The 16,772-nt window shown below is 36.2% G+C and overlaps 1 protein-coding gene across 1 annotated transcript in view; it reads left to right on the top strand.

Moving 5' to 3' along the window:
• The window catches only part of CDH8 (cadherin 8), a 379,689-nt gene that overhangs the window by 121,541 nt on the left and 241,376 nt on the right, over window positions 1-16,772 (top strand). Inside the window, exon 3 of the mRNA XM_060000736.1 lies at window positions 6,113-6,407. Within this exon, the coding sequence (XP_059856719.1) occupies window positions 6,113-6,407 (295 nt within the window). The remainder of the gene's footprint in view (window positions 1-6,112; window positions 6,408-16,772) is intronic.

The following is a 16,772-nucleotide window of genomic DNA, read 5'->3' as shown; positions in this document are numbered from 1 at the left end:
TAGAATATTTTTGTCAAAGTAGAGGTCACTTCCAGTGTAGGATGCTCTGTTCTAGTCTTTTAATCGGGGATTGTGTCTTCTTTAGCCTTTCACTCCATAAGACAAATTTAAGAGTCATTTGGTTTATATGAGAATGACTTTGAGGACTGTTATCATTTCACTGAATTATTTCCTTAGAGTGTATGATCGTGAGAGTAAGTGCATATTCCCAACTTGATCTTACTAATATGCTGGGGTGTTTTTATGTCTATTACCTGGCTTTAGTTTTATAATTTGTTTCTGCACATTGTTAAGAGTGGAGTGACTGAGCCATAAAGAACAGACTTGTGGTTGCCTAGGGGGAGGAGGAGCAGTGGAGGGAAGGATTGGGAGTTTGGGGGTTAGCAGATGCAAACTAGTATATATAGAATGCATAAACAACAAGGTCCTAGTGTATAGCATAGGGAACTATATTTGATATCTTATAATAAACCATAAATGAAAAGAATATGAAAAAGAATATATATATATATATCTGAGTCACTTTGTTGTACAGCAGAAATTAACACAACATTGTAAATCAACAATACTTCAGTAAAATAAATGAAAAAAAAAGAGTGGCATGACTGGATGGAATAATCATATAGATTTACTGATGTGGTATAACATTTCAGCATATAAAGGCATTTTACAAGTTATGTGGTCCACCCTAACATCTTCACCCCTCCTACCCCATTTCCCACCATCATATGATGCTTCGTTTAGCTCTAAAGCAGAAGAACCAGCAGTTGTCTAGTTCTGCTTGAATACAACGATGGACTCAAACTCATTCTCGAATGGACCATTTCATGTTGGGTCAGCATCTTTTGTGAGATGTTCTATAGTGCACGAGAAGGCTGAACTACAAGTTAAAATAAGTAGATTTCAAGTCAGACTCCTGGTCCTTGTTGTGGAAGAACGGTTCAGGAACATGAAAGTATTCTCTTCTTATACCCTCTTGCACTTTTTCTCTACCGGGCCTTTCACTCTCCTAGCAGCCTAAATATGCACCTGATCTAGAGTGAATTCCTGCACTCTTATCATTTAGATCAAAAACTTATACTGTGCTAGGTTTCTGGTCCCATCTTTGATGTTAATTGGTTATAACTTAAGGATTAGATTATCCGTCTGTTCGCTGACAGTATCTCCCTGACAGGCACCTGGTAGATAGGGAGAGTACAGTGTAAGATTTAATATTATTTAAGTGCGCTAAGCTTGCTGTTCTTTCCAAGGGAGCGCAGATTGATGAAAAACAGGCATCAGTGATAGAGATTCATGTTGTAGTGATCCCCGTTAACCCCTTTGGGTTTCAAAAGATGCTGATTCTCTCCCTGTAACTTAGACTTCTCTAAAGGAAGAGAGGAAAGTTGAGAAACCTCTTAGGATTTCCTTTTGGAGGGAGTGGAACTTCAAAGTAAGTTCTGATGTCAGAGCTACCGATTTTCCGATGAGGTGCTGATTTCCCCCATAGTTCACTGAATCCTACTCCTCATCACTCACTCTCCAGGAAAAGTTGGGCAGCATGGTAATTAAATCATTCTTAGGTATTAAAATAGGCACTCAGAGGAGATTTTATCTTCTCTAGGCTCTACTGTACTAGGAGTGCTGTAGTGTCCTCAGGAATCTTGTAGGAGAAGGTAGAAAAGTAGTTTGTACTTTTTTTTTTCTTTGACAGCCAGAGGGGAGATAAGGGTGATTCTGTTTGAAGACTGGGGTGGCGGGGGCTCTTATTCTGAGAACAGTGATGTGTGTATATTAGATACTTGTTGTCTGTTGTCCATCTATTATTCATCCATTGCCATCCATCCATCCATCCATCCATTCATCCATCCACTCATGTTTCCATCGATGTTCCCTCTACTATGTCTCAGTTGTTTTGCTGGGGGCTACAGTTGAATGCATATTTGAGGGAACTCAAGGGCTTTGCGTTTAGAGCGGATAAGATTTTAGCTCACTGAACCTAACTTTTCTAAATTTCTTTACTCTCTTCTTTAAATTACTGTTTTGAAAGTAAAACGAGGCAATGTTCTTTCCTTCCCTTCTTTTGCATTCACCTTACTTACTCCACAAATATTGTTTGAGCTCCAGCAACATGACAGGCACCTTACTAGGCAGTGGGAATGCAAAGGAGAGTGGAGATGCAAGAGCTTCTTCCCGTGGCTTTTAAAGTTTAAACTTGTATTTTAATTAAGGGATATTTTGAAAATATATGAAAGACAGTAAAGGTGTAATTATATTGATACTCACAATTCAACTCAATTATGTAGCAGTCCCGTTATGATCCCTCAAATCGAAGACTTAATATGAATGACTGGATCGCTCGTTGCATACCTGACACTCGGCGCTTCTCCTACGAGGCTGCTGTGAGTGACCACCGGGATCCGTCTGGTTGTAGATGAGACAGATCATGGGTGCTGGGCTGAGCTTGGGAATGCAGATTGAGGTAGCTTTGTGAATTTGTGTCTAAGTTTTCCCTCTGATCTCTTTTCCTTTGGTTCTGAGACTTTTGCTTATGGGCACACACCAAGCACTGTGATTTAGTAAAACAAAACTATTATGATGCCAGGCTTCTTACTGAAACCTTGTGTTTATGGACTCTTGTTGCTTTATAGTCAAATCTGAATTCTATCTTGCCTTCAAAACTCTGTGTAATCTGACCCCTGCCTTGCTTTTTATTCTTATTTCCTGCTTCTTCTCGTTTCCTGAAGTCAGTGCGATGTTAAATCATCTTTTCCCACTTACTATGCTCTCTCTTATCTCTGGATCTTCACCCATTCCCTCCCTCTTTGAGATCTAGAGTTTTCGTCATTACTTGTTTGTAGTGGCCTTTTCTGTTCCTCCAAGCTCCACTTTCTGAGTTAAGTAAACTTAATATATGCACTCAAACCTTTAGAGCATGCATTTGAATCCAGGAAATTTCCTTTAAAGCTTCTGCTGTTAAGATCGCCACTTGCTGATAGTACATTCTATGGAAAAGTTCCCTAAAAATCTCTGAATCTTAACTGTTTCATGGGTGAAATGGCAAAATGTTCTCTGGTTGGCTGTGAGAAAAACATTACATGTATACATGTACTGAATAAAATGTTTACCAGGTAATATGTAGTTAGTACGTGTGGTAGTAACAATAACAACAGCAAATATTTTCTGTTTATTTGTGTTTATCTCCCACTAACCTATGGGTCTTTGAGGGCAGAGACCATGTCTGTGTTGTTTGTAATCATATTTTGTGCATATTTAATCAGTGAATGGATGAGGTATTTTTGTACCACAGCCAGGCCAACCAGTCTTACCATCCCAGCCAGTTTGCATGTGGCCCTTATGCTGCTCTAATTAGCAGAAGCAGCTCTTGGGAGAGATGGTCCTCACACTTTCAGATGATGCACAATGTGTGAAAATGTGGTGCGTTTGGGATACCTTTGGTACCATAATCTCACAGAGAGCGTCCTGGGGTGGGATAAATTGACAGGAACAGTCTTGATGCATTGACGTGAGCAGGTTTTAACAGATGTGTGAAGACCAACCAAAAAAGCAGCAGCTTATCATCACGTATTCCGAAGCCTGAGGTCCAGATCTGGAGTTTTATGAGCGTTTGCTGCCTGTAATTGCTATTCTTACATACCCACAGGTCTTTTATTTGTAATGTCAAGTTGGTTACCTGAACAAGCCATGTGCAAGAGTGTGTGTGTGAGTGTGTGTGATCCAAATTACAGGATGAAATGAATGAATATAGAAACGCAGTACTCTGCCTTTCAAGATCATGAGGGCTCTGGATTTTGCTGAGATTTGCTAAAAATAAATTTCAGAAGAAAGAGGAAGCACACAGTGTTTGCTAAGAGTTCTTTCAGGATGGAATCTTGGGAACTTTTCACTCAGCTTGCAACTGGGCTTTATTAGAGTGTTTTCAGATAGTCGTATATAGTTGAGGATGCTGTGAAGTAAAAATGGTTTTAGTTATTGTACACTTAATATGCCAACTTCCATTTTTCTCTGTTTTTCAAATAGATCATCTCAGATTCTAAAACCAATTCTGCAGGGTAGATGTTTTATCCCCATATTAGAAGCAAAGTAACTGAAGCTCAAATAAATGTGTTAATTTCTCCAGTTTATATAGTTAGAGAGACCTGAGTCTTAGCTTTGTGTTTTTTCAAAAACCCATGCTTTTCCCTTCTCCCTCAGTTATTTCTAAACACAGAGGATCATCAAAACCTGGGAGTACGATACGATTTACTAATCAGAGGCTATTGATAAATATAAGGAAAATGTGGTGCAAATAAGTTCTAATATAAGTAATAGTAGCAGCATTTTGAATATCTTAAATTTTAATAGCAAAAATGTGATGGGCAAGAGTGACACATACCAATACCTCTGTGTCTTAGTGATGCCTGTATATGAATGGAAACGTCCATGAATCATATTTTATTCAAAATTTTCTTTTTTAATAAAAATGCTAATGGAAATGTTAAAATGCGCATAAATTAAAATGGTCATAAATTAGGATTAATATCATATTAATGAATTATAATCCTACATTCATTAAGATAAAGTGGCATTTCAATATTTGCTCTTGTTAATAAGTTCAATACAATAAATGAAAGGGATACATTTTGAGATTCAGTAAGTATTTGATGTAATCTTATGCTTTAGCTTTTTAAAGTATTCAAAAGTAAAATAGGAGATCTAGATGCATTTGGATTCTTTGTTGCTTTTTTTATGTCTTTAAAAAAATCTTTTCATTTATTGAGGCACTGAATACAATTTAAATTGGCAAAGAACACAATCACTGAATGAAAGCGATCCCAAGAGAATGCAATGTCTTTTGAGCTTCTAGGAGTTTCTTTGCACAAGACTTTTTTTTCAATATATACATATGTATATTTTTTAAGGAGCAAGTGTTTGAAATCTCCTGATGCAAGAACTATAACTATACTGGCATTTAAGTAACTGGATTAAGCTGAAAATATGTACATTTGAGCAGTATTTTGCAAATATAATTCAGTTAATTTTCCTTTTAAAAATACAAACTAAAAATATATATATTCTTGTTTTATTTTAGTTTTTTAACAGGAGTCAACATAGTATAAAAAAGAAGCACCCTGTATCAGGAGTCTCCCTCTAAGGAATAAACGGTGAAAATTTGAAAGCCAGGGATTCTGTTTTCCCCAGTACCTACTAAAATGTTTGAGGCAGAGTAGGTGTTCAATAAATATTTGTTGCCATGATCTAAGGTGGATCTGCATCCCTGCTGCGAAGTTTTCATTTCTCTAAGAAGTCCCATTTCTGGAAAATGTGCTCCCATCATCTGGCCTCAGTCATCTTTGTAAAATGGGAATAATTTTCCTGGACCAGAAGAATTGTGTAAATCAAAGGGGAAAAAAAAGCCTTACATAAACATAAGATCTTAATATATATCAGATTATTAGAATTATTTCTGTTTTTATGAATAGAGCAGCCAGATCTGAGTTGAATTTTAGGTCTACTACACTTGATTCCATCAGATGGAAACCTTGAAGATGTTATAATATGCCTTGTCCAACTTCCCTTTTCTCATGTTTCATATGATATATTCTAACTCAGTGACTTTTGGAAGAATTACGGGGATTATCATGTGAGAAGTGATTCGTATAGCTCTTGGCACACAGATAGTAACCCATAAAAGGTTAACTAATAATAATAACTTTAAATAAATGTATTAACAAATTAAAAAGCATACATGTATTTTTGTATTTTCTCCTGGTCTTTTTATCATTGTAAATGCATATCAGTTTATACTGAACAGGTAAATGTATGAATAAATGGAAAGAATACATTTATTTTAGTGTTTTCTTCTCAATCTTTTTATCATTGTAAATGCATATCAGTTTATACTGAACAGGCCAGAGTATATTTTTAAAGTATTCAAACATATTTGTCTGAATTTCATTATATTTTACTTGATATGCATTCAGTTGCATAGACTCTTTGTACAGCTACTGTTAGCAGACACTGATGAAGTTACAATCAATGTAGAAAGAAACAACTTTATATTGAAACATGAGGTAGTAAAACATACTTTGCAAATTGCCACATCACTAACCAATGTCCCTTTTCGTTTTAGTTACATACAGACCTGGATCCTGGGAGCAAAAAAATCAAATATATCCTATCAGGCGATGGAGCTGGGACTATCTTTCAAATAAATGACATAACAGGAGATATCCATGCTATAAAAAGACTTGACCGAGAGGAAAAAGCTGAGTACACCCTAACAGCTCAGGCAGTGGACTGGGAGACAAATAAGCCTCTTGAGCCTCCTTCTGAATTTATTATCAAAGTTCAAGACATCAACGACAATGCACCAGAGTTTCTCAATGGACCCTATCATGCTACCGTGCCAGAGATGTCCATTTTGGGTATGTATGCTTCCAATTTCACAGAACTATTAAGAATCATCTTTAAAATAGCTCCTGGCATCAGGGATCGTGTGTGGCTGAATGAAAGACATTTATTACCGTCTTATCTCTAATTTGCATTTCCAAATCCCCTTTTTTGGCCTCAGTTCCACAGCTCAATAGCTTTAGTCCCTTAGTAATAGGAACTGACGAAGCAGTTTTATTAAAATATCTCTCCTTACACGACAGTACTTCAATAGGCTGAATTGGTATTCCTCTCATAGACTGTAGTTCGAGTATTGTTACTGAGGCGGATTTATCAAGATTTGTTCCAACACGCCAGACTAATCCTATTGATATTTTCTTGATATTTAATTATTTGTTTGTATATATTCACATGCAGATGCAGCACACAGAGAAACAGAAAACCGTCGAGGTCTGTAGTCAGCCAGATATTGGATTGAGCTGGTGGGTCGCATCTAGAGTGAATTAGGAAATCACAGTTACCAGAGGCTTGGGTCGAGTCTAGAGTGAATTAGGAAATCACAGTTACCAGAGGCTTCTGAGCTGTGGGCATCGTACTTTAACCGAACTTTTTAAAGGAGCATTGCTATCACCAAGGACTCACTCCCACTTTTTCTGAGCCATTGAAATATTCATTATACTTTACAGAATATATTTCAAAACATGATTTTCTACTTTTTCCTCCCCTTTTTGGATTTGTTTTATCCCCAGACTCTGGGCTCGATAAAGGAAATCCCTGACCCCAGACTTTATACTAGAATAAAAGGTATTTTAGAGCTCTTCCTGGTCTGACAAAAGTAGTAGGTAGGATCCAAAATCCAGGGGATTAAGATCACTAAAGTCATTCCTAAGTGTGCTGTGGATGTAAGGGATACCCTAGTTTGTTTCAAATTGCATTTAAGACAGCCTATAAGGATACATGCTATGCAGCAAAATCACATAAATGAACAGCAGGTGAACAAGATGTGATAAATAAAAAAACACAAGTGGAGATATAAATTGAAGGCCAAAATTAGGTAAATTGTTTGGCTTCATTTGATCTCTTCTTTCTTAACCCACAGTATAACTTTGGTAGATACACCCATTACAGCAGCAAATCAGAACTGACCTCAGGTCTTCACATTGTACCCATGTATTTCTCCTGCCAAGACTCCCCTTTTCTATCTCTTTTGTGAGGAATCCTATTATTATTTATTTTTTCCTTCTTATCAAAATCAAATCACTCCTCTATGGCTGGCTGAAATGACACTTTTTCTAGGGAAACTTCTAGGTCTTTCTAGCAGGAATTTATCTCTCTACCGTCACTATTACCACAGAAAGAAACCCACAAACAAGCAAAAACACATTCATGTTTGTACTTCTTTTAAATTCTGACATGTAAATAGGGACTAAGAAATACTATATATTATTTTCTCTCTCTTTATTTTCCTCTTATTTGATCAACTTATTTAGGGCAGAGAACTTGCCTAATCTATCTTTTCATTCAGGTTTGTGTAAGATGGTTTTAAAGGGCTATTACCAGCTGTAATACAAACAGAACACTTAATCTTAATTGCTAATGAATGAAGAACAGGAAAGCTGCTATTTTTGCCTCGTTATTATGATTTCTACATCTTAATGGCCAAGTCGATATCTATTTATTGTAAATGTGTCAGAGGCTTCCATTCCTGTGTGTATGAGTTATGTGCCTGATAAGTATGTTGAGAAAAAAAGCCCCCAAACGTCTGCAAACTTCAAGGTCAATTTCAGCTAAGACAAAGAATTTAAAGATACTATTAGCTACATAATGCAATGTGTATGTGCACCTATGCATTTTTCCTCTATCTAAAGTATTTTTCTTGATAAGAGTGTAGCAACTAAAAGAAATAATCTACACTAACTTTACACAGTTATTTTTAAAAATGCTTAGCTTGTGACATCTCTTCTAAAAACCACATGGAATATGCTGCAGTTGAAAGTGTGGGTTTTGAAGTTAGGTGGATGAAATCTTGAATCCTGGTTCTATCCCTTATTATCTGGTTGACTTTGAAGTTCAAGGAGGTTAAACTGTTTCTTGTTTTCCTTAGCTACAATGCAAAGATAACAATTTCCATCTTGCTTTCATTGTATGAGAACTGCGTGATAAAATACAAAGTCAGGGTGTGCCATGAAGTAAATAAGTGTTCAATAATTGGTTGTTGTGGTTTTAAAAATGATTTTTATTAATCGATTTCCCATCGTACCTTTGGACCTTTTCTCTGTATCGATTATACAGAGGTGTCTGGTTTCTGTTTGACTCCAGCCTCTCTGGTTAAAGAGAGGCAGAGGCAACTGCACTATTTTATTGTCAAGTGTGAATTATTCCCTTCATTTCCATGAAGGTGAATATCAGGATGAAGGTCGGCTCCTATCTCCTTTCTCTCCCCATTACCACTGTTCTCTCCCAGCCTGTCTCTTCCCTCCCCTCCTTCCTTCTTTCATTTTTCTTCCTTTGCTACTGCAGAAATGCCAACACCTGCACCTGTACACTCTGAAGAATGCCAGCAAGGACTGGGGGATTTCATTGTGCAGAAAGTGAAAAGTAAAATTCTAATTGAGAAATTTACCAATATTACATTGAAATGAATGTGATATTCAAGAACCGTCTGCCAGTTGACAAGCTGTCAGGACAAAACACACATATATATTTGCCCAAATGGCAGCCAAATTATTTTAGAAATATCATATTTGGAAGCTGTAGACAGAACTCTTTTATATTCTACTGTGAATTTCAGAGCTTGATGAGAATTCACTTTTATAGCAATACCACATAAAGAGTGATGTGCAAGCTTGTCTGGTTTTTACTGTGGATCCCAAACTAGCATCGTTGAAGTTGGTTTTTCAGTGAAAATGTGCCTACACTTACTAAGTTCCAGACACTTTAAAAAGATAATTTTTTTTGCTACTGAATATTAGAGTGAGGGATACTTAACCCTGATTGTGTGTCCACACCTGGGTTCAGGTAAAATGAATATTGTATTTAGCTTCGAAGTAGAATCTCAGATTATTTGACTGCAGATTTTCTACTTGTGTTCGTGACATGACCCATCTAAGCCTCACCTTCTCTATCTGTGTAGTGTGCACAAGCATCCCTACCTAAGAAAGTATGTTTGGAAAAATTCAATGATTATATTTCAATAACTTGGCATAGCATAGAGTTGGTGCTCAATTGATATTGGTTTCTTTACAAACATCCATTTTCAAGCTACTTCTGCTAGAATGATTCAATAAATTGCGTATAGGATATGAATGCCTTGGTCAATGAAAAATTGCTCGACAAGCCTTAACTTTACGTTTCGCAGTTGTACATGTTGGAATGAAGCCTATTTTATTCAAAAGGGCATATTAGTGAAGATGGGAATAAAAGGATCAGAAAGCCAAGTAGGGCTTAAGCTGGTGGGCATGATTGCATTGTTGAGTACATAGTTATATAAAACACAGCACTGGTGGTTTTCTTAGTTTTCTTTGAGATTCAAGGCTACTCTCATGATGATCAATATGTATTAAAAAGTTGCTATATCCCCAAAGCTGTGTTAAATGCTTGCAATATTCACAACAATCCTACATTAGTACCGATGTTAACTTCTCTATTTCTCTTTATTTTTAATCAGAAAAAATAGGGGAAATAATAGCTAATCCAAATCCAGGTATTAAGTGGGAAAACGGATTTAAATTCAGACATCTGGCTCTTCCTCCCATGGGTTTAACCAATATGCTGTACTAATTTTTGATAATATCTCTAGAGAATTTTGTTTATATATGCCCTATGGTTCTGCTGCCTATTTATAATAGTTACTATTTTTCCAAGGTGGAAGAGCTCTTGAGGTCAGCATACTTTGCAAATTAAATTGAGGAGCTGAGACAGGAGTTGGACAAAGAGAAGTTTGGGTGAAGTATTACACAGTGTTTAAATAGGAATATAAGCACATTAAAAATGTAAGAACAATACATCACATAGAAATTCAAATCACAATACAATTAATTGAGAGCCATGTGGTGACTAACTGGGGCTGAAGTGCTGTTAATATGTTAAAGATAAAAACTACAGAGAGTAACCGGGATTGACTTTGGATTTCCTGGTAGTGAATGCAAAAAAAGAATGCACTCTCCATCAAAAAATCAGAAGGTCAAGAGATTACTTAGTAAAATATATTTTGGAAAGGCAAATCTCACTGCTTTCCAAAGGCTCATAACTGAAGAGGTCGAGGCTGTCAGTACACAGTATGCAAGTGAACTTACTCTACTTGAAACAGTAACTCAGCCAAAAGGAAGATGCCAGCATTTGAAAACAGTTTTTGTTGTCCCTTCTATGTGTCATTCTCACTCTCCTGTCTTCTCTTACCATTAGTAGTATGTCTTTTCTTTGTAATTTTGTTCTTTTATGGTAAAAGTGTTCAAATCCTCTTTTGGAGGAAGGCCCATATAAAATACATTCTATTTCTTTTGTGTTGTTCATTATCTTTAATTTGGAATAAATTTCATCTTAGAGAAAAGTTGCATTTGTAGTCCAAATGTATTTTTCCTGAACTATAAGTGAGTACATTGCTGCGATGATGCCCCATTACCATGAGATAACTCAGTCAGTCTTTGCCACATGGGTGTTTTCTCTACACAAGCACAATACAGCCATCAAAATTAGGAAATTAATAGTGATACACCATTGCTATTGGATGCACAGACCTCAGTCACATGTCTCCATTTGTCCCAGTAAAGTCTTTTTATAGTGAAAGGATCAAATCCAGGACCCCACATGCATTACCTCAGTACCTCCAACTCTAAAGCAACACCACAGGGTTCATTCTAATTGTTTCTTTTTCTCCAACAGTGAGAACCCTGTGTCTTTACACTCAATATATTTGTTATTTGAATCATCCCTCACTGCCGTAGTAAGTGATTTCCATTTGCTCCCTCTGCCCATCCCCTGACTCCCTGAAACAAATGTTTATCTGCTGTTCCACTCTCCCTCCACCTTCCTGCCTTTCCATGGATTCTTACCTCGCCCAGACATGCCTAATGCCTTTCGGAATGAAGTGTTCAGGTGACAGGCAGACAGTCAGGAGTGGAGGCAGCAACTATATAATACTCTCTACTTTTATTCTCCTGTATATATCAATTGTTTGTTATTATACAATAGACCTATGGCAACATCTTCCAATCTGTGCTCAAAATAGATCTATTGAAACAAATCAAATCAAATTTAATTGATAAACACTGAATTAAAAAAAGTGAAATGCTTTTCATACTTCAGAGTCTTTAAAGTATTAATATGCCGGAATTTGATAAATGCATATTATAGGCCCTTTTGGAAATTCCAGAAACTATTTTTAAAAAGTATCTTGCAGAAGTGCATAATTTAATACTATAAAAGCTTTACAAACACATGTCTAATGAGAAGAGAGTTTTGAATCTATGTTAGGTCACATGTTAATTTAGCACGCAACTAAATAGTCAAATTTGCAATTTCTAAAGGGCAAAGTAAAAACTATGATGACTATAGCTTACATGGATTAGCTTGTTATTCTTGTCACTGCCCAATACGTATTTTCATCCCATATAAAGAAGATTCCCCAACTGATAAAGAGATTCATTTTCATATTTTGTTATTATTAAAGAAACAGTTTATGTCACAGAAGCTTAAAAGATCAAAGAATGTTCATACTAACAAATTGTCTTAAACCTAACATACATCTTCTTTATAATTTAGAGGTTGTGGCTTTCTTCCTCTCTCTCAGCTAGATTTGAAAAGGATTTGGCAGAATTTCTCTATTTCAAAGGAGAGATGCAAAGTGAGAAAGGGAAAAACATATCTTGATGGATTTGATTATCTTTTTTGTCTTATTTGATTCGGGCTGATGAACAAAATTGAAATTCTTTAGGAAAACATGGGCGGGAAATCATGAGGATTGAAATAAACACTTTAAAAAGAAATCCAGCTTCTCTACCTGAGATGAATGCCTGTAACAGCTGTGGTTCCAAAACTCTAAGATGGGGTGAGGATTGTGTAGTTTCTGTTCTGCATAAGGAAGGTAACCTCCATTAGGAATACGTAGACAGTTGGTGTAATTGATGAATCTTGTATCTGTGAAGCAGTGATTTCTGATATGTGGATTTTAGTGGTTCCCAAAGGTCTCCCTAAATGATCTATGGCTTAGAAATTACTGGAGTATCCAAATGGGAAAATTATGGCAGTTAACTGTGAGAGGTACCTAAAACAAATTATCCTTCCAAGAGCCATTATGTTATTTCTGCATTATGGCTCAGAACAACTTTGGGGTATAATGATGGGGATATAAACAAGGTTTATTTGAATGCCTTCTGTGATGAGAAAACTCCTTCCATCAAATTTTGCTTTAATGCTTACTCTTCTTTACTCTCTAAATTATAAGATGATATTTTATTAATCAACTAGGTGATAATGCAATAATATAATTAATTGATTGTATTGTCCCTAATGGGATTCTTACTATTTTTAGGTCAACTCATATACCTGATGTCTTTAATTTTAATGTTCTTTGGGCTAAATATCAACCCATACATGAATGCAGGTAGGATAGCTTAGGGAAGTTATTAAAAGTATATAGAGGGGAATTCCCTGGCGGTCCAGTGATTAGGACTTTGTGTCTTCACTGCCGGAGGCCAGGTTCGACCCCTGGTTGGGGAACTAAGATCCTGTAAGCCTCGTGGTGTGGCAAAAAAAAAAAAAAAAAAATATATATATATATATATGTATACACATGTATATATAAATCCAACTTTCATTCACTTTGAAAATAGTTAAAATTCTAGAACTACTCATTATAGGACTGGCTCAGGAGCTTCAGACCCACCTTGTTTTGGGGTTTCATGGCCAACATAAACTAGGTGTTTTCAATGGTCTCTTCTTGTAGATTTGGTCTGTTGACTTAGGAGTTTCATATAAATACTAGAAATCTTTGAATTCTTTCTAGAATATGAATTCTCAATCACTAGCCAATAAAAATTTTTCAGAATTGTATAAATCACAAGAGAATGTGATGAAATACCTCATTCGATTCTACAAGTCGTAATGTTGGTGTCACTTTTGTCCTATATAATAGAATATTACAAAAATATATTTCAATAAGTTACATAAGTACCTTAAATTTGAACCTATTGAAAACAAATTTAACACTCTGCCCCTAACTCCATCCCCACTGGTGAACAGGGTCACTCCCTGTGGAATAGGATTAATTTAGAGACCTGTATCTCCCATTCATGAGTATCTCATAATTTGAATTGGTGTTCTAGAAGATTAAAATTAAAGCATTGACTCAGCATTAACAGTATCTAAGTGAAGAAGCAACATTGACTATATGTCTCAACCTGTGCCTTTAAACCAGGTCATTCCATCAATGTACCGATTAAACAATGGTTTCTAAGCCTATTCATAACAGTAGCTAAGGCTAACATTCTGTTTCTTTCGCTCTTACTTTTTCCCTCCATTTTATCCCTGTGATCACTCATTAGAATTAAACTCAATTTGATTATCACATTAAGCTCAAGTTGATTATCCTAGTGTCTCTTTAAGTTCTTCAGAAATATGTCTTCTACTCACTTACATTTTGATTCTTCCTATTTCTGGGTACATTGGATAACCTCTCTGGAAATTACACCAACTAGCCTGTCGTCAGAGAGAGTTCCTATGGCGAATAATACTCCGGGTCTACCGTGAACCTTTCTGAAAAGATAAGACATCTACTGCTTTCTATTCAAGTAATCTTCTGTACTTGAAATACTGAAAAGTATTCTCATATCAGTAAACCTGCATTTCTAAGGAAAATCAAAACACTTAACAAAAACATTGATCGCAGATGGAAAGTTGAGAAACAAAGGGGGACTACTATCTAGACAATTCCATGATCCTGTTGTCTTTCTCTTTGTCCTCACCTAAGAATTAATATTTTAGGATTCAACACATTTATTGACTCTAGATGCAAAAGGGCAAATCATTCTTAAGTTATTCAAGCCATGCTTGTGTCTAGAGCTCTGTGAATTAGCATCAGTACCCACAGGGTTACAAGTTTTTGTTATATAGCCATTTCAGGAAATCATGAATTAAAAGGGGCTAGAGAGAAAAAGCACATAGAGTTCAGCCTTTACCCACATTAGCCTGTCAGAGAAATGAATCCACTGCATGTCAGGGCAGCTCTGAAACATGCATTTGTGAAATCCTGAAGTCTTGGCTGAAAATGAATGTGGGACACATTTGTCAATATATTTTTGGTGTCTGTCATGCCCTCCTTGCCTCTCAGAGCTGATAGGGGTTCCTAGAGTCTTTATGTGTGTATTAATGTTATTTCTTTAATTTTGATATTTGTGCATAATGGACTTAATAGTTGTACTTCCTGGATTCATTGGACTTGGAAAATTGCCATTTGAGTTTTAGACCCAAATTGCTTTTATTCTTTGGTTATATAGCAATCACAGTTGTGTGAGATATGTGCCATTTTTCCTATTCTCCTTATCAGTAATGTTACATAGAGAAAAATATGATGAAATTTAAATGGCAAGATAGTTACATGCATAGATAGGCAAATAGATCAATACAGGCATGCCTCAGAGATATTGCCAGTTGGGTTCTAGACCACCACAATAAAGCAAGTCACACAAATGTTTTGGTTTCCCAGTGCAAATAAAAGTTATGTTTATGCTATTTTGTATTTTACTAAATGTGCAATAGCATTATGTTTAAAATATGTACATACCTTAATTTTAAAATATTACTAAAAAATGCTAACCGTCATCTGACAATGCAGGGTTGCCACGTACCTTCAATTTGTGAAAAATTCAGTATCTGTGAAGGGTGATAAAGTGAAGTGTAATAAAATGGAGTATGCCTGTAGATAAAAGATGGTAGAGAAGATATACAAGCTGTTAAAAGAACTGAGGATAAAGATAAGTATGTAGATATATGGAGGAAAGAAATTTAAGTGTGTATGTGTTTACATGTGTGTGTATTTGATATTTTAATTAGATATCCTAAAAAAAAAAAGACAAAAGCTTGTTACATCATGAGGCTCTAAGTGAGAACATATGGATTGTCTCAGACGCGTCTCCACTTCTAAGGGAACAAGGTTTTATTCCTTGTGTCTGTGCTGGAAGAGTTTAAAGTCAGTATAACCATATTTGTGCCACTGTTGAAGATGATTTTATTCTTTTTTTTTTTTTTGTCAGGGAGCTTTACACCAAGGAGTCTTCTCCTTATAACCACGTCAGACTTTTCGGATCTCATTATCTGCCATTTATGAATCTTTGCAAGCCACAAGAGTGGTTTGAGTTCAAGAAATACATGGGGGTAGGAGAGGGGGAATTCATCAAATAAGGGTCTCTGGAATAGGTGTTGAAATGCCTATGTGTGTTTCTTCTGAAATCCAAAGCAATGTTATTCATTTAAGGTTAGCACAATGAATAATTGTTTTATGACTACATAGAGATTAACATTTAAAAAGTTTGTTTTATGCCAAACACACTATTCAGGTACATTCATTTAATTGTAACAACAACCTTATGAAGTGAATTTTATTATTCTTATTTTTAAAAAGAGAAAACTGACGCACACAAGCTTAAAATGTACTCAAGGTCTTATCATGGGTAAAAATAAGAGCTCCCGTCAGACATGCAGAACCGCTAACAGTCCACAGAGTAACGGAGGAATTATTGTAGGGGTTAGACCATATACAACAATAGAGCTGATAGAAGAGCTCTTGTCTCTGCATCGGGTGATGGGAAGGAAAGCTGGAAGTGAAGTGGAAGAGACCAGGAATATGCTGGCATCCAAAAGGGGCCTGTACCTGGCTCTCCCACCTCAATTTTCCACGTGGCAGATGACCTTCAGGAGAAGCTGGTGCCCTTTGTCACATGGCTGTGCATGGACCTGGCCCGGGACTTGGACATTCTGAAGGAGCACCTCTTATGGTTGCTGAAGGAGCACCTCTTATGGTTGCTGAAGGAGCTATGAGCGGGATTCTGCTCTGTGCCAGCATGGTGAGCTTGAGAATCTGCTGAGTCAGACGTGTGCTGCCCTAGTGCCCGATATCCTACACTAGTATTTTGTCTGTCTTCTTCACTTCTGCCTTCAAAATCGCATGCCAAACCTAACCAGGACAATACAGGGAAGGGAATTCTAGAAATATAATCCCAGTTTAGCTAAACTGATAGAGAACAAAGCCATGACAGATATACTTTATTTAGTTTCTATTGTAGGCTAGGTACTATGGAAAACACTGTATAGATTTTTTTAGAAAAGAACATTATATATGTCAAGTATTATCATTGCACATCATATATTACATAAGCATTATATGTCTTATAGGTTACATGTTATTA

The sequence above is a fragment of the Delphinus delphis genome, chromosome 20, assembly GCF_949987515.2.
Source record: "Delphinus delphis chromosome 20, mDelDel1.2, whole genome shotgun sequence".
NCBI lineage: Eukaryota > Metazoa > Chordata > Mammalia > Artiodactyla > Delphinidae > Delphinus > Delphinus delphis.
This window is presented reverse-complemented; position numbering and strand designations above follow the sequence as displayed.